Raw genomic sequence first — 27,653 nt, forward strand, 5'->3', positions numbered from 1 at the left:
GAGACAGGAAGCAGAGAGCTCCCAGATGTGGTGAGCCCAGGTCTCAGGCAGGTCCAAGGCCAAGAACAAGGCAGATGCCCTTCCCGGTGACTGGAGGGCCAGGAGGCCAGCAGAGTCACAAAGCAACCTGAGGATCAAGAATGCTCGGCTGTGTAGAGAGCGTGGGTGGCTCAGTCGGTTGAGCATCCAACTGCGGCTCAGGTCATGATCTCGCACGCAGTTCATGAGTTTGAGCCCCTGTGCTGACAGCTCGGAGCCTGGAGCCTGCTTCAGATTCTGTGTCTCCCTCTCTCTCTGTACCTACCCCCCGCTTACATTCTGTCTCTCTCTCTCAAAAATGAATGAACATTAAAACGATTTTTTAAAGAATGCTCGGTGGTGTTACTACAAGGTCATAACACCCCCTCAGTGGGGCTCTCCAGGCTGCGAGCCACCCAAGGGCAGGGACTTTATCTCCTTTGCTTCCGAAGCCCCCAGGCTGGCATGGACCAGGGACACGGGCTGGCTGCTCAAGGATAGCACTTCCCCCAAATAGCACAGGAGAACATGGAAAGGGACCCCGCATCTAAGAAGTTGGGAGATAGAACGCATGCCGCTCCCTCCCAACAACTCACACCTGCTCTGTGAGAAGTCCTAAAGCCGAGAAGCCGAGGGACCGTAATTAAACCAGCAGAATCTATTTGGCCACAGGAAACTGTTACTCCCATAAGACTGATTACAAACCCCACCAAGTGCTCCTTATGGAGCACACTTTGAGAAATGCTGACCCACATGGAAGGAGTGAGTCACCGAGTGGCTGAGTGAGTGAATGATGACTTAATTAAGTATTGGGTGAATGAATGGCAGGAAGGAAGGAAGGAAGGAAGGGAGGGAAGAAAGCTGAAGGGAAGGAAGGAAGGAAAGCAGGTAGGGAGGGGGGAAGGAAGAAGCCTGGCTCTAAATATTGCTCCCTACTCCTATCTCCCCAAATTCACTTTGCCCTGCCTGGTGGTAAGGGGCTCAGACAGTGGGGGTGAATCAGGATCCTAATGGGTGCTGCCCTATTTATACCTGGGTCTGTTTTAAAGGGAAAATCCTGTTGTTTATTTAATGTGCTTCCTCCTTAGGCAAGGCTGGGGAATGATGAAAGACATTCTAGCATGATCACGACTCCTCCAGGGCCATAGGGCATAAATGGGATCTCAGGTCTGAGAATAAGCCAGTGAACTGTAAAAAGACAAAAAAAAAAAAGGTGGAAAAAGCAGGGAGGGAGGGAGATTGTTCCCCCAAAGCAGTCCCAGGATTTGCGTACCGATCATCTGGGAGGAAACCCTGGGAAGCACAACAGGAATCGGGAATTAAAACAAGGGTGGGAGAAGAGCCACTCATGAGGAGGTGGGCACTCATGAGCAGGTTACTGCAGGGGACAACCGGGGATGATCCCACTGGGGACCCCCTAAGAGAGTGGAGAACACACCCCAGAACTGTCCTGCCTGGGGCAAGAAGCTGGGAGTTCTATCCACCCACCCTCCTTGGCTGGTGTTAACACCCTGGGACTTGGAGTCTGTCCCACACACACCTGCAGCCCGAGAACATTCTCAAGCATGAGGGATAAGAAGCCTTAGCTGGTGGCATCCAAAGTGGGCTGGGGTTATGGGCTGGCACGCAGTGTCGGCTGCAGAGGGGTGTAGACGGCTGTGGGCACCGCTGTCTCTGTTTCCCCATTTGTTTAGGGGGCGGGGCAAGGACAGAGCCCGATCTCAGCTCTGCTCCACTGGAAGGAGGTGGCACAGCCCCAGCAACCCTCGGGTCTGAGCCCCTCAGAGCGACAAGCAAAGGCAGAGCCGGGCTGTGTGTGGCTTTCTCTTTTGCTAGCACAACTTCCTCTTCAGCTTCCTGACTGAGCAGTGGGGCAGGACGGAGGCGGGCCAGCCTGGGCCTGGCCTAGAAAGGCCCACACAGCTCTCCTCGGCACCCAGCCCCTCGGAGCCACCATGAGCCAGCCCCAACACCCTGGGCCGGGTGAGGCTGCTCCAGAGACCCTCCTGGGTGACCTCATCAGCTACTACCAAGAGGAGGCAGGGGCCGGCCGGCTCCGGGTCTGCAGGCAAGCAGCCCTCACCCACAGGGCCCGGCGGTTCTCCGACATGGGGCCCCCCCTTCAGCTCTATCTGCCTGAACTTGTGGCCTCCAATCTGCGGGCCACTCACTCCCAGTGGGCACCCAGCCCTACCCAGCCTGTCTGCCATGAACTGGTGCAGGCACTAGAGTTCCTGGAGCTAATATCTGTCAACCTACTCCTGTTTCCCTGGAGGAAGGAAATCAGGTCCCTGAAGGTAGGCACCACCATGCCTCTGAGCAAGGGGGTCTCGGGTTGGAGACGGAGCTCTGCCTCTGGGGGAAACAGCGTGTCCATCATGCCCACTGACTTTGGTCCCATTTTATAGTTGGATAAACTGAGAGCCAAAGAGGTTAATGCAACTTACCTATGGTCACCAGCTAGTAAGTAGAAGAGATAGACCTCAAACTCAGGCAGCACACCTTCCAACCGCTAAACTCTACTGCCTCTCTAAAGACAAGGAACCAAGGAGCTCATAATAAACAGGGGAAGGAGTCTAGCTTTGGAAAGCTTTAATCTCTTCTGACTCCAGGCCAGGACTCCTGGGTTGGGAGCCAGGATATCGGAGCCTCACCCCAGCTCAATCTCTTGCTATGTGACTTGCGACAGGTCCTGTCCTGTCTCTGGGCCTCAGTGTGCCCTTCTATAAAATGGGACAGAGGATAACATGATCATGGACCAGATGTCCCTTTGGCCAAATGCCCCAGCCCAACGGCTTCTCAGGAGCCTCCAGTGCCCCCCTGGGCATCGGCCCTTGGTCCTGCCTGGCCATTCACAGCCACTTTGCTGGGCTGTGTCCCACCTCTAATAAACATCCCTGTTTGTTCCAGACATACACTGGAAACTTTGCCTACCGGGTGCAGCCTGTGCTTTCTGAACAAACACTGCACACCATTCTGGGCAGGCTGGGCTATGTGGCCACTTCTGAGGCGGAGTTTTCGCTGGTCCAGGCCATCAGCAAGGAGGATGCCAAGCAAATGATGTTTGAAATCTTCCTGGCGAGAGTTACATGTGAGGCCATTCTGGGGACCTCGAGCAGGCAGGTCCTGGGACTGGGCAGAGAGAAACCCTACCGCAGGCGCAGCTCCAAGAGAAAGCTGGCGAAGGCCCACAACTGCCCTGAGGGGGCCCAGCCAGGCCCCCAAGAAGGGCTGGGATCTGAGAGGGCCCTGGCTGAGGGCCCTGACCATCAGAGCACTGTGCCAACGGCCCCGAGCCTGTCCGAGGTCTCAACATCCCCCCGCACCCTCCGTGCCGGCCCCCAGCTCCCCCTGGACTCCCAGCGCCATGCCAGCACACGCTCGGACAGTGAGGAGTTCTTGACCTGCTACAGTGACCTTGTTCTGCACCGGACACCCCTGTTCCGCAGGGACTTTCCCCTGCGCGGCCTGAAGGGAGACCAAGCCCAGGGCCCAGCCCCGGCTCCCAGCCCACCTGCAGGTGAAGCGCTCACCTCCTTGGGCAGCAGCGGTGAGTGGTCCCTGGTCCCCAGTGCAGCTCCTGAGAGCAGAGTGGTCACCATCCCCAGGCAGCCCCGGCTGACACCAGGCCCCCAGTTGTCAGGGAAATCCTTGGACCCAAAGCCAGAAGCACAGCCGGAGCCGGCCACCCCTGACGCAGACACTGTTCCTCCAAACACTTCCTCTGAGTTGGACGAGCTCTGTGCACACCTCTCCCACCTCCTCGGACCCCCAACTCTAGCAGACCATCCTGGGGGCCTCCCAGGCCCTGGGGTTGAGGACACTAGACAATCAGAACCTCTCACGGGGCCAGAGCCAGCCGCTGAGGCCGGTGGCCCAGACAGTAGGATCACCCAACTCTGGAGGCCTACTCAGAACCCCCTCATGTATGAGGGCCCCCGACACTATGTTCCCCCAGGGGAGCTGGAGGGGCCAGTTCTGACCCAAGAACACCACCCAGGCAATAGCTAAAAAATGTCACCCCTGGATAATACAGGGACAGAGACCCAGACTGCTCTTCCACCAGGGAAGCGACCCCTTGGAGAGGTGGCAGATCTGGAACCCACAGCTTGTCAGGGGTAGGGATCAATCTGCTAAGCAATCCATCTGGTCTCAAGTCCCACCTACTGACTGTGTGACTTTGGGCCACTCGCTCCGGCTCTCTGAGCCTTGTTTCCTCCCCTGTGTGGTCGGACCTGCTCACAGGAGGCTGGGAAGTGTCCGTGAGGTGAGGTGAGGTGGGCACAGTGCCCCTCGGTGCTTCCCTTGGCGGGGGGTGCTTCCGGTCCCTTCCCATCCCCACTAAGTGTGTGACCCTGGGCATCTCTGAGGGGCAGTTTCCTCCAGCATCCTCAAGGGAACTGTCACAGGACAGGTGAAGAAAGCTGTGTAGATAACTACACCCTTAATGCGCTGAGACTACTCTGTCAGGCTCCCTGCTCTGTCTGCTAACTTCTGGTTAATAGAGAAGAAAACCATTCCCGGGAGCACAGGATCACACGCGGGCTCTGCATCCATGGGTTGGGGGCTCCACTCATCTGGGCTGCGGCACCCCCTCCCCCAGCCATCTCTTGCCCCACACGTGCACACGCACCTCACAAGTGGGCACATCCAGAGGTGCTGCTCTTCCCACAGTATTCCCACCCGCTCGCTCCAAGCAAATGACCCCATCTCTTTGTGAGCTAAAGCCAGAGAGGATCCTGTCTGAACCAAGTCCTCTGACTTTCTTGCTCAATTCTCCCCAGGGGCTCCCAAGGCCACACCAAGCCCCACAGGCCCCTCACTATCCTTTTGATCTCATTTCCTGCCTCTTTCCCCCCAGCCTACTGCAGACAAGACAAACTGGCCTCTTACAGGTTCTCAAACAAGCTAAGCCCACCCCTACCTCCCAGCCTCTGTGCAAACTGTTCCCTTTCCCCACTCACATCCCGTCTCTATCTTTCCTGTCATTCACAACTCACCTTAAATGTCACCTCCTGGAGAGGCCTTCCATGGCCACCCATCTATCACATCAACTTAGTTTTCTGCACAGACATTTTAAATGTACTTATTCATTTTCCATCCCCTCCCCCGCCCTCCTAGAATATAAGCTCTTGGAGAAACTTCATCTTGTCTCATTCACCTCTGTTTCCAGGGATCCATCAAATGAGTAGAAAACTTAGAAAATACAGATGGACATAAAAACAAAAGCAGCAGTTACCATAATATCCACCACTGGGAGACACCCAATGTTAGGATGTTAACGCAATTCCTTCTGGTCTTTTTTTTCTAAATTTGGGATTGTAGTATTTACAGTACTGTGTTCTGCTTTTCTTTACCACGAAGGGAGTTATTGTAATTAATTTTAGATTTAAAGAAAAGTTGTGAAATAAGGCAAGGAATTCCTTTGGAACCCTCACCTTGTGTCCCCTGAAAACGACATCTTATATAACTAGAGTATGATGATCAAGAACAGGCAATTAACACGAAGACAGTATGATTAACTAAACTACAAACCTTTTTTAAATGTGACCAGTTTTCCCATGACTACCCTTTCTCCATTCCAGGATCCTTTCCAGGACCCCATAGGGCATTTGTCCTTTTTCCTTCATCCCTGCCGGTCTCTGCCCCAGTCTGTTACAGTTCCTTAGCCTTAGTTTTGTCTTTCCTCATCTTGATGCTTTTGGTCAAAACTTAATACTGATTTTGTTGAATGTCCCTCAGTTTGACTTTGTCTGTTTTTTTCTTTTATAGTTGAAGTGAGGTTATGCATTTTTGGCAAGAATACTATTAAAAATGATGCTGTGTCCTTGGTGCATCTTACCAAAGGGTTCATCTTATTACTGGTGATACTAATGTGCTGCATCCCTGGAATAAACCGCTTGTCCTAGGAGCCCTGGTGCCTCTTACTGGAGAATGATGTTTAGACACCAAGACCCGGGTGCCAGGTGTGCTGTTACTGGGTGTCATTGCTTCCAAGCCCACTCGGGGGGCAGTCAGGAAACATATGGATGTGTACTAACCCAGGCATATACATATGTGAGTTTATTTCCAAATCTATATAGAATTTTAAAACCATGAGTGTTTATGGATTCCTCTGATTTTAAGCCAATGGCACAGGGTTGCTTCTGCCTCACCCCTTTTACTTATAAGTTCTTTCTGTAGAAGAGAATGAAACCTGGCTCTCTTAATCTACGGTCTACTTGTTTGTTCAGGTCCAATACTATAGTTTTAGAATTGCTGACCACACCTCCGTGAGAAACACTTTTAAAACTCTATCATAGCATTTATGAAGACTAATTTTCACCTTCACTCTTGCCGTATCAAGGTACTGTTTTCCACAGTTACTCAGGCGACTTCCTTACTTCCCCACCCCTCTGGTGTGGTCGTTTTTCACTTGTGATGCTCTTAGGGTCAGCTGTGTCTGTATTCCGTTTTCCATTCCCCCTACATCCTAGTTGATCCTGTTGGTTTATTTCGGGGGTAATGGGACACTTTTCTATGGTTCTAAGAGTCAGTTATACAAAAAGACACATTCACACAAGTGTCATTCCCTTCTCCTCCCTGCAACCACACCTCATCCTTCCCTCTCTACAGCCTCTGCCCACCAACCTATTTAGTTTCTGGATCATCCTTCATTTCCTTTGCATCTGTGTATTTTTTTAAAGTTTTTATTTATTTTTGAGAGAGAGACAGAGCACCAGCAGAGGACGGGCAGAGAGAGAGGGAGACACAGAATCCGAAGCAGGCTCCAGGCTCTGAGCTGTCAGCAAAAAGCCCAACATGGAACTCGAACTCACAAACAGTGAGACGTGACCTGAGCCAGAGTCAGATGCCTAACTGACTGAGCCACCCAGGCGCCCCTGCATCTGTGTATTTTCTTGGGTCTCTTCTTATACAAAGGGTAGTGTACCAGAGATACTCATTTGGACGTTTTTTTTCACTCAAGATTGCTTTATGTCCTGGAAATCATAACTGTTCAGAAAGAGCTTCTTCATTCTTTTTTCCACTCCACCGTGTGGCTGTGCCATAGTTTATTTGACACTCTGTTACGTACAGGTCTTTAGGCTGTTTCCAGTTATTTTGCAGTTAAAACCAATGCTGCAATAAATAACCTTGTGCATAGATATTTTTATATTGTAGAAAGTACATATTCGATACCACAAGCGGGATCCCTGGGTCGCAGTGTAAGTGCATACGTACTTTGTCGGATGTTGTCAAACTTCTCTCCAAAAGGGTTGTACAAAGTTACACTCCCACCAGCGATGTACGTGAGTACTTGTTCCCCACAGCCTCACCAGAAGAATGTGGTTTGTTTCCCCCCACACACCCCTGTCTGGTAGGTGAGTCAGTGTTCTTTCAGTCCGTCTGGGCTTTTATAACAAAATACTACACACCAGTGGCTTATACACAACAGAAATTTATTTCTCACAGTTCTGGAGGCTACAAGTCCAACATCATGGTGCCAGTATGGTGGTGTTCTGGCGAAGGTCCTCTGCCGGGCTGCAGACTGCAGACTGCCGACTTCTTGCTGTGTCCCCACACGGTGGAAGAGGCACGGGAGCTCTGTGGGGTTCTTTTACAACAGCACGGAATCTCTTCATGAGGTTCCATTCTCACGCCTAATCTCTTCCTCTTGAAGGTCCCCTCCTAATACCATGGCCTTAGGCATTAAGTTTTCAACATATGAATGGGGGGTGGGAGGACTACAAATATTCAGATCATAGCATCTGCTTTTCTCTGAATGAATGTGAGTGTTTTTCACATGTTTAAGGGCCATTTTTATATCTTTTTTTGTAAATTGTCTTTCACATCTTTTCCTCGGTTTTCTATTTGGTTTTTGGTCCTTTGTCCTTCAATTTTAAAGAATTCTTCATGGATATTTAGGAATATTAGCCCTTTGTTACATATGTTGCATTTTTCTCCCAGTTTGTTAACTGTCTTTTGATTTTGTTCATGCTAGGTTTTATCACACAAGTTTTAAAATTTTTACTTAGCCAGAATGATTAACATTTGGTTGCCCCTGGATTTTGAATCATCATTAGGAAGCTTTCCCTACATCAAGGTTTTAGAGACGAATTCATCCACATTTTCTTCTGGTACTTGAATGGTTCCAATTTCTACATTTAGATCCCTAACCCCTTGGGAGTTTATATGGCATTAAAATACGGATCTTTTATCTTTTTCCAAATGGTGACCTTAGCCACCATTTTTGTTAAAAAGTCCATCTTTACCCCAATGATTTGAGATGGCATCTTTATCATGTAAATTTCTGTATGTATTTACGTCTATTTCTGGGCTATTTTATTTCACTCTTCTACTTATCTATTCATGCATCAGTTCCACACCGTTTTAATGATACAGGTTTTACAGTATGTTTTACTGTCTAGTAAGGCTAGTTCTCCATCACAGTTTTTCTTTTTCCAGTGGTTTCCTGGTTATTCCTTAATGTTTGTGTTTCTATATAAAATTTAGAATAATGTGTATAATTCCATAAAATAGACTGTGGTGTTTCTACTGAGATTGTATTAAATTTGTAATTTAATTTAAGGGAGAACAGACATCTTTACGTTGAGTCCCCCTATCCAAGAATGGGATGCCTTCACATTTGTTCGTCTTATTTGGTGTCTTTGAGGAGTGCTTTAGCATATTTCTTGTATGTTTTTGTATGTATCTTGTTAAATTTATTCCAAAGTATTTAATGTTCTTTGTTACCACTGTAAATGGGCTTTTCACTACCGTTATAACCTGTTTATCATTTGCATATGCTAGTGTTGTATCCTGCTACTTCAGTAAAATTCTATAGTTGGTGTTGGTTTTATCACTGAGTCTTTGGTGTTAATTCTCTACCCCAACAGAAGGGAGTGCTGAGGCTGCAGGTGCCTTCCTGCCTTAGTGTGGATTTTCTCAGGGATTATTTCAGGATGGGGGGTAGCTATGAGGAGCTAAACTACATGCTTCATGAGTGGAGGGAGGTGTCTGTCCTGGCCACCAGTGTGCACCTGTCAGCCAGCACAGGGCCTGGCATACGGCTGATGCAGGGCAAGTGCTGTCAAAAGACAGGGAGAGAATCGAGGCCTGCTGACAGACTGCCTGGGGACAGACTGCAAAGATGCTGAAATAATATTTGCCCCATAGCCCTGATAAACATTCCCCCCTCCAGGAAGGTACAAGAGTGTCTGGTCTCCTCTCCAGCCAACTACAGAGACGTGGAAAGGGTTTGAAGGAGCAAGAACACCTGGGGTCTGGCACCGCTCCAGACCCTCTGTGTGCATCACTCATTTAACTCACCCCTTTGTAGTCTGTGCAGCCTCTCTCCTTGTGAGGGAGAAAACAGAATCCCAGTGTCCAAAGGAGGAAGAAACAGAACCAGAGAAGCAAGGTGACCTGCCCCAGGTCTTGCAGCCAATAACCGGGGAAACTGGGATCCCAGCCCATATTCTGACCCCAAAGCCCAAGTCCCATCCACAAAGCCAAGTGGATCCCAAAAGGTAAGATTCACTGAACACTTAACTGGTCACTGTTCATTTTCCTGGGCATTTCCTAAGATGAGCCTGGAGTTGCCAACATCTACCCATCCCTGGCTACAAATAAACCTGCTCTGTGCCTTAGGGAAAGGGTGAGTGAGAGGTCACCTGAGCCCATGGGGAAAGAGGTCTGCCGGCAAATAAGCAAGAAAACCACTCGTTTATTGTGTAAGGAACTCCAGGGCCTTGCTGGTGCAAGAAGCAGTGTCATTTCTCACGGCCTGAGGAGCAGTTATGTCTCTCCCAGCTCTCCCTCTCAGGCCTCAGGATGCCAGGTGCAGACCCAGAGTCCCCACGAGAAACAGGAGCATTTATAAAAAGAAAAGAAAGGCCAGTTGGTTGCCCCATACTCTGCTATTCTAGAAAGGTCATGAGGCACTTTACAGAGGTAAAGTCCCGAAGGTCAGCCTCAACCAGGCCTGTGACCTGAACAGATACATCAAGGTGGTCCCAATTAATTGGTGAGAGCGTGTGCCCACGCCGCTCTGACGGAAAGTGCCAGTCACTGCAGCTGCTGCCATTACTCGGCCAACGAACTGCATTCCAGTCAGTTTTCCAGGAAACATCAGGTGAACTAACATTTATGGGACACTTACTGCCTACCAGGTCCTGGTCCAGACCCCTTCCATATGCCAGGTCAGTTATCCTCACAGCCCTGAGAAATGAGCAATGCTCCCATTTGATAGATATGATAACCAACACTCACAACACATTCAACCACCACCAAGATGCCAAGTTTTCTTGGAACTCTGGGATGTCCAGTCCTAGAAACCTTAAACCCAGGGAGTTCCCTGGACTCATCATCCCCGGGAATGGTGTTAGAAAACAGTCTCAGGCCCACCCCAGAACTGGATTCCACTCAATTGGAAACTCTGTGGGTGGACCTGGTAATCCATGTTTTAACATGCCCTCTGGGGATTCAGATGTACTGAACCTGGAGAACCAAGAGCTAGAGATTCCCAAAGGGCACAAAAGCCAAGAGTCATCAGCAGCTGCAGACTCCCTAAAACAGTGCTTTTCCCAATGTGTGTTCCGAGGAACCCTGGCACTTCTGGAGATTGTTAATGGATATCCCCCAAATGAGGGGTTCTACTGTCAATGAGTCTGAGAGTCCCTGGCTTACATAAGGGTGAAAAGGTGTTTTTCTCACAGGACTGCTTGAGTTTATCTAAACTAATGTATCTTGTGCATCTTAGAGAAAATACCCAGGTGGTGCTTCCCAAATTTCCTGGACTACGGAACCCTCTTTTCTCAGAACACCTGTTACTCTCTCCTACAACACCTGTGTTCCACGGATCCCAGCCTTGAAGACCAACAAGCCAAGAAATGCAGAAATTCGGGAAGAGAGCAGCAAAAGTGGATACCCACTCTGGATTCCGCAAGACTAGCTCTCTCTTAGCTTCTGTTTAATGACAGCCTTTGGCAAGCTCACTATCTTATGTAAACTAAAGGAACACAGAGTTCACTCCGCCTTCTTAGAGGAGCTGCGGGGTTGGAGTTATTAGGAAAAGAAAGCCCTGTGCCAGTGACCCTGGGGCCCTGGGTGAGTAATCCACCACCAAAGCCCAGAGGCACCAGGCGGGGTATTATTATTATTAGATTTCCAACAATGGAGGGCTGACATTTCCAAAAGCTCGTCAATTACTTTAATAACTGTAATTTTTCTGGGTGGAGAGGCCACAGGGATAAGTATTACTCATTCCACAGATATGTGAGCATTTGATGTGAGCGCCCCCATCCGGCCCCAGGGCTCTAGGAAAACAAGATGGCACAGATTCAACAGCACCCAGGGGGTGGGTAGGTTCTGGAAACGCCTTCTACCTTTTCTCAGAGTTGTACACACTTCAATCCTTCCCCAGGTCTGATGGTTGGGGGTCTGGGGGAGTCCCGGCTAAAGGTCTCCAACTGATATATCTCACAGGCAGGGACGGGTACACTTATCTAGGTAAGCAGCTCAGGTGGAAATGAAAGAGGACATTCTTTCCCAGGAACCACGGTTTAGGGAGGGCCTCCTGAGAGCCAAGCTGTGGGAGTGCATTATACTGGTGGCCTCTGCCCTTCCCGGGCTACACCCAGCGCAGGAGATGGGTCGAGCTGAGGACACTGTGGTCCCTGGCAGTGAGGGTGAGGTGATGTGAGGGCACAAAGGAGGGAGAGAGGGTGCCACAGCACTGACACCACATCTGTGGCCCAGCCTGTGGGTCCTGACTTCCTTCCTGTCTTTCCCCCACCTCTAAGGCCTCTAGAAAAATCCTGTTAGAACCTTCTGGCTTATCTTAGTTGTGCCTTGCAAAGGTCCTCATCCACATGAGAATTAAAGTATGAATGGGGGACAGACAATATGTCCTGATGCCTTCATTAGCCAGCGTAGGAACTCTGGCACCATCTTGGACAGGGAAGTCCCTGGAGGAAGGAAGCCACAAACCAGGAAGTTGAGCTGGGAACAGAAAGCCAGAGAGAGCCCGGGATCCCATGGCCTCAGAGCCACCGTACCAGTCCTGGATCACCCACCTCTGCCCTTTTACGTGCAACAGAAATACACTTCTATCTCATTTTTTTTTTAATCACCAGGTACATGAACTATTTCTGAATGATTCTAATCATGCATTTTGCATATAAAATTAAAAATATGAAGTATAAATCAGAATTATTTCACTAAACATGCTGAGTACAAGAAGATGTATATGCTATTAAACATTTTTTTTTTTAATTACCAAGGGCCAAAGCCGCTGAGGTGGCTCTGGGGTATACTCATGCAATGCTCTACAGAACCCCACCTCAGGGTAAGAATGGGGCAACACCAATAAATCTGGAACATCACTGCCCTGGCTTGCCCTGTCAGCAATTCAAGGAGCCATCCCCTGCCATGCCCCTCCGAGCCATTCCTGGGAGTCCCTGAGGAGTGCCTCCCTCAGCTCTAAAAACTAGGTGTCGTGCCTACCGTGTGCCATCTGCCCTTTTCCTGCCCTGCTCCATGACTCCTGATGTCACCAGCCCTGCCTGCCACATGGGGAAGGCAAGCCTCATATGTGCAAGCTGAGCACCAGCCATTTTGTGTGACATACGTGGGCTGGGAGATTTTTGCCACCTGCACTGGCCACTGCAGGTACACGGCATCCTGTCCGTGGTGCCAGAGCAAGAGGATGGCGAGCTTTTTTGGACCCAAACCTCCCATGTTAGGAAAGATGGGGTTTAGAAAATGAAACCACATTATCCTACTGGCAAAAGGATGCTGCAGGGAGCTAAAATCACTGGCCTAGGAAGCACTCCAAAATTAACCTCAGGTTTTCAGTGAAGAATTTATTGGCTACTACAGAGCAAGATTTTATTTATTTTTTAAAATTACATTTCCCCCAAAACAGATGCTCAAATTAAGCTGTGGGGAAAACACTGGACTGTTCATCTACAAATTCCCAGAGACTTCCCTGGCCCGTCAAGATCCCCGGTAGCACAGGCTCTCGCCTCCCCTGGGCATCTAGTCAATCACTGACATTTGGGCTGAGAGGCTCATCCCCACGGGGCTGCCCCTCATCCTGCCCGCGTAGCCCAAGATTTGGTCCAGGAGTCACAGTCTTGCCCCCTTAGTGCTCCCTCTGGAACTGGACCACCAGAGCACCTGTAACCCACGCAGAGTCAGACAGCTGCACGCACAGGTGCCACACTCCCGCAGAGGCCGTGGCGAGGCCTTCCAACCTGCGTTTACACCAACCGCTGCTCAGGAGAGCTGAGGCCTGCTTCCCCAAAGCTCACAACTGGCCCTTCTCTGTGTCGACAACAGTCTTCTGATCTCCACCCACCTCCGAAATATCAGGAGTACCAGTGCTCCAAGAGCCTTTGCTTGCGAGCCCTGACCTTCTTGTCCAGACTGTCTCCTAAGAGAATGTTATTTCTCTCTACTTCCCACTGGACTCAAGGGGCAGCTATGGCTGTGATGTATTGTTACAGCTGAGAGAAGCTAAGATATATTCTGAACCAATAAAGATGAGTTCATGCTCTATGATCCAAGGTGTCCCCTTCATGGAAAAACATTTCAAAAAGACTTAAGGCCACTCAGGCCTCTCCCACAGCCCACAGACTCTCAGTAATTCCAAGGGCAAAGCTCCTCACACAGGCCATCACAAGGTAAGAGAGCTTCAGAAGCCAGGGCGCTGGTGCCCCTTGCCCCAGCTTGGCACCGGGCAAACCACCCAGGCACCAAAAGCCATGTCCCTGACATGGAATTGGCAGCAGCTCAGGCAGGCCTTTGTCACCAAGGACACCAAGCACCGTGCAGAAGTCAAAGCACGATTCTCTCCAGGACACGGAAGTCCAGATGATGAGGTGGGAAATGCCGCAGCAGCCTCATGCTGGGAAAGCACCGGACGCTGGGCTCAAGCCAAACACAGCACAATTTTGTGAAGGTCCAGGAATGCTGACTGTCCTCGAGAACTGCTCACATAATGAGAAAATGAGGATGCTGGCTCCACGCACTGCTGGCTCTCCCCACACAGACGTGAGATCTCCAGCAAGGGAAGACAGGCTCTCAGGATGACAGGCAGAGAACGTTTCAGAGTCGCCGAAAGTCTGAACTGTGCCAACTCCATCGTCACTGGCTGTGTGACCCTGGGGAGTCCCTTGGCCTCGCTGAGCTTCAACTTCCTCCCTGGGATGTAAGGGCGACTACCCCACCCTCCTGCGTGGCGGGGAAGGGTTAGGGACTCCAAACCCAGCATGAGGTCAGGAGGCTCTTCCCTTAATCAGAGGGACCCAGCAGTGGGAAACCACCAGGAGAGGCACTGGGGGAATGAATGCAAGGCTACGACCACCAAAGGGCATGACAAACCCACTGGTCCCATTTGTCATTTACCTGCAAGGACCAGAGACCCAGGATGAAGACACTGGCAAAGAGGAAGAGACCATCAGGAAAACAATGTGGCCAAATATAAAGCCCTCCCGGAAGTTGATTTTCCCAAATTGCTCCTAACAGCTAACTTGGCAGCAGTGGGCATTTTTCTGGCATGATCTTTCCTGTCCTATGAGCCATGTTTCTGATTCTCTGGAGTTAGTATGCGGTCCCGGTTTTGTTCAAAGAGTTCTAACATTTTCTTCCTGTCGTGGTCAGCCTCAATCACCTGGAAATTAAACACATGGATCACCGGGCTGCACTTGACCTCAACATCCTCCTCCCTTCACGATGAAGAGGGGGAGAGGAAGAGACAGGCAGGATGAAGCGGGAGAGGCAGAGAAGCCCAAGGTCACAGGCAGAGAAAATGGAAGCATAAAAGCAAAACAGCACCCGGTTCTAGGTCAATTCATATTCTCAACTGTGTTTTCACTTAAGCATCCACTACAGCTGTCCCTGTGGCCAGCCCACGAATGATGGGGTTTTTTTCCCCATCATGTTATATTATCCAATCATGAGGGGGAAAAAATAGATTTTACTTCTTCAAAACTCCAGCACAGTAATATCTCACTTTTCGGCAACCTCATGGCCCGCGAGCACCATGAGTAGAAGTATTTGAGAAGCCCAAACAGATGTCCCTCAGGCCATGCACCAAAGTCTGTGTACGGCCCTCCCTTGCATCCCACGCTGTGCACGCACTCCTGACAGTCTTAGCACCCATCTGCCTGCCTCAAGAAATTCAGCAGCAGCAAATCGAAAAACGAGGGGACAGGGAAGCAGGGAAACACGGATGGGGCAGAAACGGCGACACAGTTAGAAGTGGCGTGTGTCAGCAGGAGAAAAGGGGGCGGCTATACAAAGCCAACGCGGGAGCTCAAACACGTGAGTGGTGTGGGGCAAACAGTCCTACACACCTCAGCACCTCCTAAGGGCATCGCTGGGTAACAGCCCAGGACAGCAAGTGGTGCTCCTCCAGACGCCCTGGGTCACCAAGAAAGGGGGCAGTGAGGCTCTGCGCCTGCTATCCACTGAAGAAGGGATGGCTGCATCGCAAAGACCACCAGCTCGAGTGCTTAAAGCCAAAATGCACGTCTAGAGGCTTCAGCCATGGGGGACACTCCTTCCCTGGTGAGGCTGGATAAGTGAGATGCTACTGTGGCCACCGGTGTAATGACACTGGGACAGGTCACCTTCTCTCAGGACTGTCAGCAACTAACTCTGAGACTCAGTCCAGAATGGGGACCGGGCCAGAGAAAGAGCCCTTTCCACCCTCCCTACTTCCTCCTTCTCGATCCTCCAGCTATGAAGGAACTCGGGCTTCCCCGGACTACAGAGTGGCTGACATTCCCTGGGTCACTCCTCCTTCTAGAAAAGTCTCCTGCCCTGCCAGGGGAACTTACCAGAACAGGGGCTGCCACAGGGAAAAGGCCTCCTTTGAAGAGCCACTCCTCATAGAGGCGGTGAAGAGCATCCAAGTATTCCTGCCAGGAAACACACACACACAGACACACACAGACACAGGCTGTCAGGAGCAGGGAGGGGGACAAACCTCTCCACCAAGGGTCTTAGGCAGGGGGGTGAATGTTGATGACCACAGGGCAGTGGCTTGGACAAAGGAGCCTACAACCGCTGACCTGGTCCAGGCGGACAGCAGTAAATGCAGCGGCTCCCTCTGGCAGCCAGCTCGGGCAGGGCAACAGTCAGAGGCTTCACTAGGGCCGTGGGCTCCACCCCTCCCTGCTCCACTGGTGCCTTACGCACACCCTCCCCCCTCGCTTCTCACACTTCCTGCCACTTCTCCAGCAGCAGGGCCATCAGCTCCTTCATGGTGGAGCCCACAGCTGCCCCGCAGCTGGACAGCCCAGCCCTGGGCAGCCTCTGACCCCTCCCCTCTGACCTTCCCTCCAAGAGGACAATGACCCTCACTGGCCTAGGGAATCCCATTCCTGCTGCCCCTACTCCCTAGATGACTTACAACCTGTGGACCCTCTAGACCATGAAGACCAATTTCATTTAAAAATTTTTTAATGTTTATTTATTTTTGACAGAGAGAGAGAGACACAGAGCATGAGCAGGGGAGGGGCAGAGAGAGAGGGAGACACAGAATCTGAAGCAGGCTCCAGGCTCTGAGCTGTCAGCACAGAGCCCGACACAGGGCTCGAACTCACAGACTGCAAGATCATGACCTAAGCCCAAGTCGGACGCTCAACCGACTGAGCCACCCAGGTGCCCCATGAAGACCAACTTCAGAAAGCCCCACGAGGTGGAACCCAACGGAAAAGAGGCCCGGACATGCCCCTAAGCCATTAGTGCCTCTGCACAGGCAGGACTGGACAGCACACACTTCCACACGCACAGGCCAAGGTGCTTTGGCTGCCCGTGACCACCTCCCCAAGCAGCAATTTACTGCCAGCCCGGAAGTTCTTACAGAAACCGCACTGACAGCTTTTCATCCCACTGAGTTCTCCCTTGGCAACAACAGGTTTGTCCTATAGGCCACGTCAGAAATGTTAGGATAATGGCTTGGCTAATGGCTTAGAGGGACTCCAGACTTGTCATTTCTTCAGAACATCTGTGTCACTGCACAGAGTGGCCATGCCCTACCTTGGCATGGCCCAGCCCCACCCCACTGCACCCTTCACTCCTGTCTCTGGATTTCAAAGGAGCTGCCTAGAGAGAGGCCCATGCCTTCACGGCTGGAATCAACCTTTCTGGTGCCCAAGGAAAACAAGGCTAGGCAGGCCTCAGGAGCAGGACAGGTCTTCCAGGGCCCCAAGTCCAGCCCATCCTGAGCTCAGACCCCCATGACACCCCAGTAAATGCCTGCCAGCCTCTGTCTGTGTACCACCAGAGGCATTCGTGTAGGGCACTCAGTTCAGTACTAACTGAGCAGCTCCTAGGTGCCAAGTCCTGGGAAACATGCTGGGGATGCAAAGGGAATAAGATCTAATCTTAAAAAGCTCACATTTTGATGATAGATGGGGAACAAACATACAGACAAATAGTTTCAGTATGCTTGTCCTTAGGGCTGTGATCATAATATACCCAGAGGCTAGAGGAGCACAATGGAGGGAAGGTCAGGGAAGGCCTCCTGGAGAAAGTGACATCTGAGCTGAACTTGGAAGGCAAAAGAAACCACCATACAAAGGCACATTTATGTAACTACATGGTGAGTGTGTGTGTGTGTGTGTGTGTGTGTGTGTAGCCACAACTAGTCTCTATGGCCAGAGCATGAAAAGCAGGAAGTGGAGGGAGATAACACCAATCGGGCAGTGGGGACTTCAGCCTAGACAGCGGCAAGGCACTGAGGGCTTATGGCTGGGAAACTGCATGAATGGCATTCTATACTGGACACATCACCCAAGCAGCAATGTGGAGACCAGATTTTGGAGGGAACGTGTGGAGTGAAGGACCAGGACAAGGAGGGCAGTCCAATGGCTACAACAGTCCTGACTACAGTCCATGTGGCCCTGAGCCAGGACCCAGAAGGGCAAGATGCTGGGCAAGTCGTAGAGAAGGCCACCGCCAAGCCCAGCACTGCACTAAGCACTGGGGATGCAGAGCAGGTGGGAGGGCACGTTCTAGCGAGGACCCAGAGCTGGGCGCAGAGGCAGGTCACCTGCAGGAGGTAGTCAGGACGAGCCCTGGGGGCACCTGGACAGGGAGTGGAGAAGGGACGCCTCTGAGCACAGAGGGCGCCAAGCAATGAGTCCTGAGCCACAGGAAGTGAGGTCGGTCTGGACTCTGCACAGGGTCTCCAGCCACAGAGGAAGTCAGAGTTTACCCTCCTGCACGCTCAGTTCCCGTTTCTTCCTCTGTGACAACAGCACAGTGACCTCACAGAGGGAAGGCCAGGCTGCAATGGACATGGTTTCCCGGTCATTTTGAAGCAGGTTAAAGAGGGCTCTTACCAGGGAAATGACTGTCTCCTCCTCCCTGCATCTCATCTGTAACCTCTGATAACAGGTCTCAGGGGTGGTCCGGAGATAAACTGAAATTTAAAAAAAATCATACATGGTTCTAATTGCTCTGGTTCATGGCTTGGAAGTCAAAGCCGAGGGGAGGGGGAAGGAAGGTGTGTGGGCAAGACGTGGAGAGAAACATCCGCCAGCAGCTCTGAGCAGAAGACACAGACCACAGCCAGCTCACAGCCCAACCGCTCACCAGCTGTGTGGCCTGACAGGCATCTTGACCCTCATCCCAACTTTAATTTTCCTTCCATGTCACCAGCCCCACAGGGTTGTTCTGAGGGTGAATGAGCTTCCATGCATACACAAAGCTTAGCACAGGGTCTGGCACAGTGGGTCCAGCCAAGCGCGTCCTCACTGGGGGAGGAAGGTCGGGAGGGGCCTCTCACCTATCAAATCAATGGACACGTCGATGTTCCTCACAATCCAATCAAACCATTCTGCCAGAATCACATAGTCCACTTCAGGCATCTTCCCACTATAATGAGAGTTATTAGGGTTTTATTCATCAGAAGGACCTGTGGATGGCTTCCGTATAAAGGGCATGACCCAGGGCACAATGGTATAGCGCGATCCATGTGATACTGGGCCCGAAACACCTTGGACCCTCCACCGCTGGGGGACAGCTTATGGTCTAATGCAGCAAGAGTCATGGAACTGTTCGATGGGAGAGCTCATTTGGGATCTGAACTACAGGCAGAGAAAGGGACTCGGAAGCCTGTCCCCAGAGAACAGGGATGGCACTCAGTTTGGAAGGTGGAGCAGCGAATCAATTCCACCTCTAGAAGTTTATTTCGTGGAAATAATCATGGATGTCCACCACAGCACCCCCTAAAACAATGAAAAGCGAAACCTTGGTCCGTTGACAGAACAACAAACCATGCAGTGACTGAAAGACAACATTGTAAAATAATACTTAATGACATGGAAAATGCTCACAATCGAATGTTCCATGAGAACAGCAGGACAAAAAACTGTATATAGTATGACCCAACTGTATTTTCACAAGAACCCGTTCACACATTATGAAAAAAGACTGTGAAGAAAAACAGCAAAATGCATACAGTGCTTTTTTTTCTGAGCTGTGGGACCAGAGGGGACTGTGTTTTCTTTCTACCTTTCTGTATTTTCCAAAATCAGCAACATATTCGTTCTCAAATCAAGGGTTGGGTGGAGGGGAAATAACTACATATTTAAAATGTGAACTGAAAAAGGAAGGAAGGAAGGAAGAATTCAAGACAACAGTCTGAGCATCCACGAGGCCTGGCGTCTCTCCCCGGCTCCAGCGGGTTTCCCGCGCCCCAAGAGGAAACCAACGGGAAGAGACAGAGGAATGGCAGCTAGAGGGCACAGGCCTGTCAAAGGCCAGGTGATCTGCCAAGGCCCAGGAGGGGAATTCTCCCTTGTAACACCCCACCTACCATCTTGGATCCACTCAGAACAGGGTCTGGAAGGACTGGCTACAGGAAAATGGTCGTGCCTGGGCCCCAGGGTGCACAGGGGGCTTCTCGTTGCCCATGAACGGTGGGGGTAAGAGAAGAGCCCAGTGGAAGGGTGGTCTAGAGCTGGCCCCTGCCAGGTGCTGTGAATGGACTCCCACCTGATGGGGAAGAGGGATGCAGGGATGGGCATGGACAGAGATAAGAACTCAGACAGTTGGAGGGGGGGTGCTCTGGGGGACGAAGGGCACAAGCAGCCCTGCCTGGGGCCCAAACGACAGGGCATGGCACAAACTGGACAGGGACACTGCCCCTAGTCCCTGAGACACCACGATATCTTCAGGGGAGAACAGCTAGCTGTGCCTGGGGCGAGCAGCAGGAAAGTGTACGGTGCCTGAGAGAACAGTGGGGGCAGAGGGGCAGCTGCCGGTGCCTTAGGTCTTCAGGCATCAGATCTCAGCCAGGAGACCTGATTAACATGCGAGGGCTCTTGGAATGAGTGGGTGGAGGAGGGTGGTTGGAAGAAGTCCCACAACACTGCAGAGAGGACCCGAGCCAATGCAATCCAGGAACTAAAGGTAACGACTTTGTGACCACAGGCTGGTATGGTGTGAGGACAGGTGGCTGTCTCTTCTCTTATGTCCTTATAGCCCATTATTGGGGTGCCTGGGTGGCTCAGTCGGTTAAGCATCCGACTTCAGCTTGGGTCATGATCTCACCACCTGTGAGTTCAAGTCCCACATCAAGCTCTGTGCTGACAGCTCAGAGCCTGGAGCCTGCTTCAGATTCTGTGTCTCCCTCTTCCTCTGCCCCTCCCCTGCTCATGCTCTGTCTCCCTCAAAATTAAGTAAACATTTAAAAAACAAACAAAAATGAACTACTGGGACCTCATCAAAATAAAAAGCTTCTGCACAGAGAAGGAAACAATCAGCAAAACTAAAAGGCAACCGATGGAATGGGAAAAGATATTTGCAAATGACATATCAGATAAAGAGTTAGTATCCAAAGTCTATAAAGAACTTATCAAACTCAACACCCAAAAAAACAAATAATCCAGGGAAGAAATGGGCAAAAGTCATGAGTAGACACTTCTCCAAAGAAGACACCCAGATGGCCAACCAACACATGAGAAAATGCTTAACATCACTCATCATCAGGGAAATACAAATCAAAACCACAATGAGATACCACCTCACACCTGTCAGAATGGCTAACATGAACAACTCAGGCAACCACAGATGTTGGCGTGGATGTGGAGAAAGAGAATCTCTTTTGCATTGTTGGTGGGAATGCAAGCTGGTGCAGCCACTCTGGAAAACAGTATGGAGGTTCCTCAAAAAATTAAAAATAGAACTAGCCTATGACCCAGCAATTGCACTACTAGGCATTTATCCAAGGGATACAGGTGTGCTGTTTCAAAGGGGAACATGCACCCCCATGTTTATAGCAGCACTATCAACAATAGCCAAAGTATGGGAAGAGCCCAAATGTCCATCGATGGATGAATGGATAAAGAAGATGCGGTATATGTATACAATGGAGTATTACTCGGCAATCAAAAAGAATCAAATCTTGCCATTTGCAACTACGTGGATGGGACTGGAGGGTATTATGCTAAGTGAAATTAGTCAGAGAAAGACAAAAATCATATGACTTCACTCACATGAGGACTTTAAGAGACAAAACAGATGAACATAAGGGAAGGAAAGCAAAAATAATATCAAAACAGGGAGGGGGACAAAACAGAAGAGACTCATAAATATGGAGAACAAAACTGAGGGTTACTGGAGGGGTTGTGGGAGGGGGTATGGGCTAAATGGGTAAGGGACACTAAGGAATCTACTCCTGAAATCATTGTTGCACTATATACTAACTAATTTGGACGTAAATTTGAAAAAACAAAAAATAAAATTAAAAAATAAAATTAAAAATAAAAAACATTAAAAAAAACTTAAAAAAAAAAAGTAGCCCATTATTTATTCAGGCCTGAGTGTTCCAGGGAAACCTGACCCCACCCCAAGCTTCTGGGGAGGCCCAGTTGGTCTAAGGGAAGTACTGTCCTCTCACAAGCTGCACTAATCAGTACAAGGCATCCCCTGGCCACACCGGCCCAGCCTGGGCCAGTGAGACATGAGGGAGGCCTGCAGGGGTTGATAGAAACCATGCTTTCTCACACTCAGAGGAAAGCCACTGGCAAGACACCTACTCTGGCTAGCAAGTGAGAAACCTGGTTCTGCCACAGCCATTTCATCACCATGGAGGAATCATATTGAGGATATGAACGAGACACAAGAGTAGGAAAACAAGGCTGGAGCTCCTGAATGAAACCAACCCTGCCTGCCATTAAGATAACCACTAATGACCTCATCCTTCGGGGTACTTGGAGCTGGGTTTCAGTCAGTCGCAGCTCAGAGTATCTGATTTCAGGAAACCAAACCACTCTCTCTTCATGTGTTTTCCTTCACTGGGAAACAAAGTTTCGTTGTCCAGAACAAAACTGACTCTGAGGGAATGAGGGTTTCCCGAATGCAAGCTGCTAATCGGCCCCTCCCCTTCTCCACTAAAACGCAGACCAAATAGCCTGAAGGCACAGAACAGACTAGCAACCTAGGGCTGTGGACTAGTGAGCAGGGCCAGAGGCAGAACTGCCCAGTGCCTCCCAAGTCACTGATGCTTGCTGGACAGTCAGGTGTCATACTTTGCCCTGCAGAACTTCACATGTGTCTGCAAGGCTCAAGGCAGATTTTGCCAAATCCCAGAGCTGGGAAGATCCCGGAAGCTGGAACTGCTGAATTGAGTCACCATGCAGAACACATGCAGCACAGTGTTAACTGAAAAACCAGACCAACACTACCAGAAAAAAGGGTCACGATGTGCATGGAAGGACGCAGAGACATGGGGATGGGGCTCACATCTGCGGAGGTCTCTGGAGCCTGCCTGAGAGCCACTGTTCCCCTGGAAATCAGTTCCAGATGATCTCAGGACACTTCCTGAGGGGCACAGGGGCCTCCTGGTCCCACCCCAACCCAGCCCAAACTGGCAGCTTCCCCCACAGACAGGAAGAAGGATATCCCTTTCCAGCGCTCTCCTGGAGAGGTCCTCCGTGGCGGCAGCCTCCCTGCCAGCCGGGTTGGCAGGAAGACCTCCAGGAAACCCTTCCGAGATTGCTGGGAGCACTGTGCTAGGGGGTCCAAGACAACCTGTCACTGGCTAAGCTGAGTGAGGAAACGGAGGCCTGGTTCCCGTGACTCTGAGGAATGTCAGAGAGCAGGTGCTGCTTTATCCATATTCGCAGTTTTCCTCCTAGAAATTCTGCCTGGCTCCTCCTGTGTCTGCCTCTAGATTGGGGCACCCAGCACCACCAATAAGCCACTGTTTTAATTTTTTTTTTAATTTTTTAAAAAACGTTTATTTATTTTTGAAGGAGAGAGACAGACAGACAGAGCATGAGTGGGGCAGGGGCAGAGAGAAGGAGACACAGAATCCAAAGCAGGCTCCAGGTTCTGAGGTGTTAGCACAGAGCACGAGGTGAGGCTCAAATTCACGAACTGCAAGATCATGACCTGAGCCAAAGTCAGACACTTAACCGACTAAGCCCCCAAGCCACTGCTTTTATTTCCACAGAACACACAGTGGGCGGCGCCTCTCTACAGAAAATTCAACCACTTGACTCCCCAACAGTGGAATGGGTGGACTGAGAGGGTTTCGTGGTGCCATCCCCTTACCCAGGGTGGCAAAACCGAGGTCTTGGATCCACACAAATCCTGCTGGCTGTTTTGCTTGGCACAGTTTGCTGCTATCTTCCTCCTGAGGCCCTCAGAGGCCCCAGTTTGCACAGCACAGGCTGAAACAGAAACCTCTCATTCATATGCCAGTCTCCCTGTATACATGATTGTCTCTTGTTTTCACAAGACCTTATATGATCAATTTTAGTCCCAAATTTGCAGATGAGGAAAACTGAGGCCCAGAGCAGTGAAACACACCTCAGTCTGAGCAGGAATTAAAGCCTGGCTCTCTGTGGCCCCAAAACTCACATGCTCTGCATTACATCACTTGCCCTTCCTGTCTGTCAAGTGAGGGGGCTGTTCTGGACACTCCTGTGTCTCTGTGGCCGCAGCTGGAGGAAAGGCACGGCTCTCAGAGTCAAGACCCAGGCCTAAGTCCCCCTTTGGACCAGAGCAGGGGAAGAGTCCCAGCCCCTAGGCCAGCTAGGGAGGTAGGAGGGCCTGTTTACTGTTCCAAATGCAGGGTCTTCATCAATGTCCCTGATCTGCAACCCCAGGCGAGTCAGCTGTCACTTCTCCAGTTGGGCCCCACTCAGTTCCCCTACTTGTGTTCTTCGAAAATGCCAACCAATCTAGTAAAACCTTGGCATTCAATTATTCAGCCCACAAGGTTTGGGCCACACAATTGCCTGCGTGGCCACTTTAGCTACATGAGTCCTTCTCACCACCTTCAGCTTTTCACTTCAGCGTGGTGCCCAGGCCTCACAAGTGCCTGGTTGTTAAGGAGGCTATGTAACTGGAATCTTCCTCTTCAGCAATTAACACCATGCTCTCACACCCCTAGCAGCATAATTGCACTCATATCCTGCCTGCCCCAAACTCGCTGCAATGGGGGGGGGTGGCCAGAAGAGGCAGGTCTCTCCCTAGGAGAGCTCCTTACTTGTTCAAGGTCCAAAAGGCAAGGATACCTTCAAGAAATTTTGCTTTGGGGGATGCAGAATGCCAGTACGTGGCCTGGCGTACTCCCTTCCACCCAGCCCCCCTCCCCAAGGTTGCAATGGCTTTTAAGAAAGAGAAAAGGTTCAACCCCAACACCAAAGGGGCAGCAGCAACTTGTACCCGTCCCCATCAGGACACATCAGGAAGCTTTTTCCTGGAGCACCTGAGGATGGAGGGAGGCATGAGCTGAGCCAGGAGCTGACTCTCTACACGTGCCATGCTGGGGTTCCCAGTACCCAGCCGAACTCCCCACAGGTGGGAACTGAAACATCCTATTATAGGCGAGGGCAAAGGATCCAGCCAAACTCGGGTGTATGTAGCATACATTTGGTTTAGGCTCAAAAGGACAGTAATCCGTATTTGTGGGGAGAAAACTCTCAAAACATCTCCTTTCTCAGTAACACTTCACTGTGGCTGACCCACTACATCAAGGAAAGCTGGGTTGGGAGGAGAGCGACCGAGAAGAAAGCCCACATTCCACGCTACCTTGCTCTCATCACCTCGTTAGCTCCGGCTACAAACACTCCAATGTGCCTCCACACAGAAAACCTTTGGCCTATGGCTGCGCCTGGCTGCACCTTTCCTGGCCCAGGAATAAACTTGGAGACCCTTAAAACAAAGAAAACACAACAAAACCCCCAACAACTAAAACTTGAAACAACAAATGTGAAATGGACAAACAGCAAGGAATGCAGGAAACAGGACCCCCAGCCCCTGCACTGAAGAACTTTCACCAGGGTGGACTGCCTGCCCCCAAGAAAGCCTGCAGGACTGGGCTCTTACTCTCCTGACCCCAAGGAAGCCACAGGAACAAAACTCTCGAGGAAAAGGGCTGGGCACTAGAGCGGAGAGCTCTTTGCAGGCTGGCTGCAGGCTTCTTCTAAAGCCTTATGCCTCCAAGCGTGCTCCTCCCAGGATGGTGGCCACCTAGGGTGCTTGTTAGAAATTCAGGTTCTCAGGCCCCACCCTGGACTCAGCAAAGCAGCATCTACATGTTAACAAGATGTACGGTGATCTCTGGGAGAAGCCCACCATAAGGCCTGGGTGGAAAGAGGCAGAGGCCTGACTTGCCTAAGTAGACTCCTCAGGGCCTCCAGCCAGTCTGAAGCCTCTGGCCTTAAGGAGAAAAATCTCGATGTCTCCCATGGCTCCCTCATAATTGCTCCCCACACAGCAGGGCACAGGGCAGCTCCCCCTGCTCAGTCACCCACCTGGTCAGGAAGGAGCATGGGTCTTCTGAGCCCATCTCAGTTCCTACTCTGCCAAACAGGGTCCACAGTACCTATACCACAGGGCTGCCCTGAGGACTCAAAGAGGAGTATGAAGAACCAGACAATAAATGTGGCTCCTGGCCTGCCCTTCAACCACTTGAGCAAACGCCCTCATTTCCAGGGAACACAGATAACCTGGTCCGGGTCACAGCTGAATCACCCGCACTGTGGAGGTCCTACTCAGAGCCCCTCTCCTTGAGTTCCCCACCTCCAGAATCTGGGGACTCTAGGGTACGTGGCTGAGGGAGGAGGTACTCCAAACCACATGCTCAATATAGTGTTTGTTACAGATACAAACAGAAGAACACATTATAGAGCAGAATGCAAAATCCACATGAATTTTTAAGATAAAAGAGGGGACTTCAAAGCAACTTCCGGTTTGTTAGTGGGCTTCTTTGGGCTATATGGTCTGGGAAGGCAAGTGGGGAAGCAGCCACCTGTGTGAGCATTCCTCCGCCTCTGGGAGGCTTCAGTCAAAGGGTTTGAGGAGCACCACCTTCTCCGATCTCCCTGAAACCGAAGTGGCAGATGGCCTCACCCCCCCGTAGGCTGCCACAGTGTTCCCAGCAGCCTCTGGAGTGCCCAATGCCATGCACCAACCAACAACTTTTAGACTGAATCAAGTGATACCAGCAACCAGTCTTGAGGTTCCAACCAGGTCTTCAGGGGAACCCACGTTCTCTGAAGGCTGTATGAACTTGAAACAATTAGATCCCAAGAACAGAAACATGGACACAGTAAATTTCTCCTGTGGTTCACTGTCCCACCGAAATCCTAACCACAGATGCCAGGCATTCTGGGAGGGCCAGGGGAGGGATAAAAATGAAGCTAACAGGGCAGGAAAAGAATTTTAAAAAAACAAAACTAAAAGCTATGGTCTTTTCCTACATTACCCACAAAACAGCCCAGGGCAAGGCCCACATTTTCTGGACCTATGACCTCAACCACAGCCGCAGAGATTAGGAAATCAGACCCACCCATCAGAAGTGCTGGAATGAACAACTATGGGCATGAGTAACCAAAGCCCATGACATCAGCTAAAACCACCTGCTGGGACAGGCAGACACAATGGCTCCTGGGGAAACTCACTAGGCCTTGCAGCCTGCAGGTAGGGGCTGGGGGGGTTAACTGGCAAATTTGGCAAAGATCAGGGTAGACAAGGACCTACATAAGAGGCACAAACCCTAAACTAGGCAACTGTTCCATAGGCTCTCTAGATGGATGACAGGACTTAGAGATAAGAAAGGCTCAGGGAGGTTTAGGAACTCGGCTGTGCGCACAAAGACAGCAAATTCCAGAGCCAGGATGGGATGCAGGTGCCCCGAACTCCGCACCTCACTCTCTCCCCTGGGCCTCCGGTCATTCCATTCCAGGTTACCCACTTCAAAAAGAGCCACTGGCTGCCACAAAGAAATGGCCAAGCTGACAACAATTACAAAACAGAGAGCCTCGTCAGGTGAAGTCCCACCCTGCTGCCCAGGGTCCACACGTCAGAGCAATAAACAAACACCAGCAGGGCTTCTCTATTCTTTCTCTTCTCTCCTCTACCTGTCCTCCCTCTGGCTAAGGCACTGATGAGCAGGGAGCAAAGGAAAGTGTAGTGGACACCTGGGCTCCACTGAAACCCCAGGCAGCTGGGGGAGGATGGGGCTCTAGCATCAGGACCACTCCTGCTGGAAGGCTGGGGGACAAAGCCATAGTCATGACTTGCCCTGGCTGCTATCCTGACTCATGGCAGGAGTCTAACGCTCGGAATGGATGGGAGCAGAAGCTGTTGTTTTGGGGGCCACACAGGCAGACGGGCAC

At 50.8% G+C, this 27,653-nt stretch overlaps 2 protein-coding genes across 4 annotated transcripts in view; one reads left to right on the top strand and one right to left on the bottom strand.

The window, feature by feature from the left end:
* Positions 1–1,871: 1,871 nt before the first annotated feature.
* Positions 1,872–6,739, top strand: LOC122208169 (spermatogenesis-associated protein 2-like protein). Its single transcript, XM_042918939.1, has 2 exons — positions 1,872–2,315; positions 2,929–6,739. Exons 1-2 carry the CDS (start codon positions 1,974–1,976, stop codon positions 4,027–4,029), a joined length of 1,443 nt encoding a protein of 480 aa, XP_042774873.1. The 5' UTR covers positions 1,872–1,973; the 3' UTR covers positions 4,030–6,739.
* Positions 6,740–7,440: 701 nt separating this feature from the next.
* TK2 (thymidine kinase 2) overlaps positions 7,441–27,653 on the bottom strand; it is a 34,224-nt gene continuing 14,011 nt past the window's right edge. For all 3 annotated transcript variants that reach the window (XM_042917601.1, XM_042917600.1, XM_042917602.1), the window contains 4 exons: positions 18,803–18,891; positions 18,357–18,436; positions 15,846–15,926; positions 7,441–14,674 (listed from right to left, as the gene is read on the bottom strand). In XM_042917601.1, the coding sequence (XP_042773535.1) occupies positions 14,576–14,674; positions 15,846–15,926; positions 18,357–18,436; positions 18,803–18,891 (349 nt within the window). In that variant the 3' untranslated portion in view covers positions 7,441–14,575. The remainder of the gene's footprint in view (positions 14,675–15,845; positions 15,927–18,356; positions 18,437–18,802; positions 18,892–27,653) is intronic.

Source organism: Panthera leo, chromosome E2 (genome assembly GCF_018350215.1).
Source record: "Panthera leo isolate Ple1 chromosome E2, P.leo_Ple1_pat1.1, whole genome shotgun sequence".
NCBI classification, from domain to species: Eukaryota; Metazoa; Chordata; class Mammalia; order Carnivora; family Felidae; genus Panthera; species Panthera leo.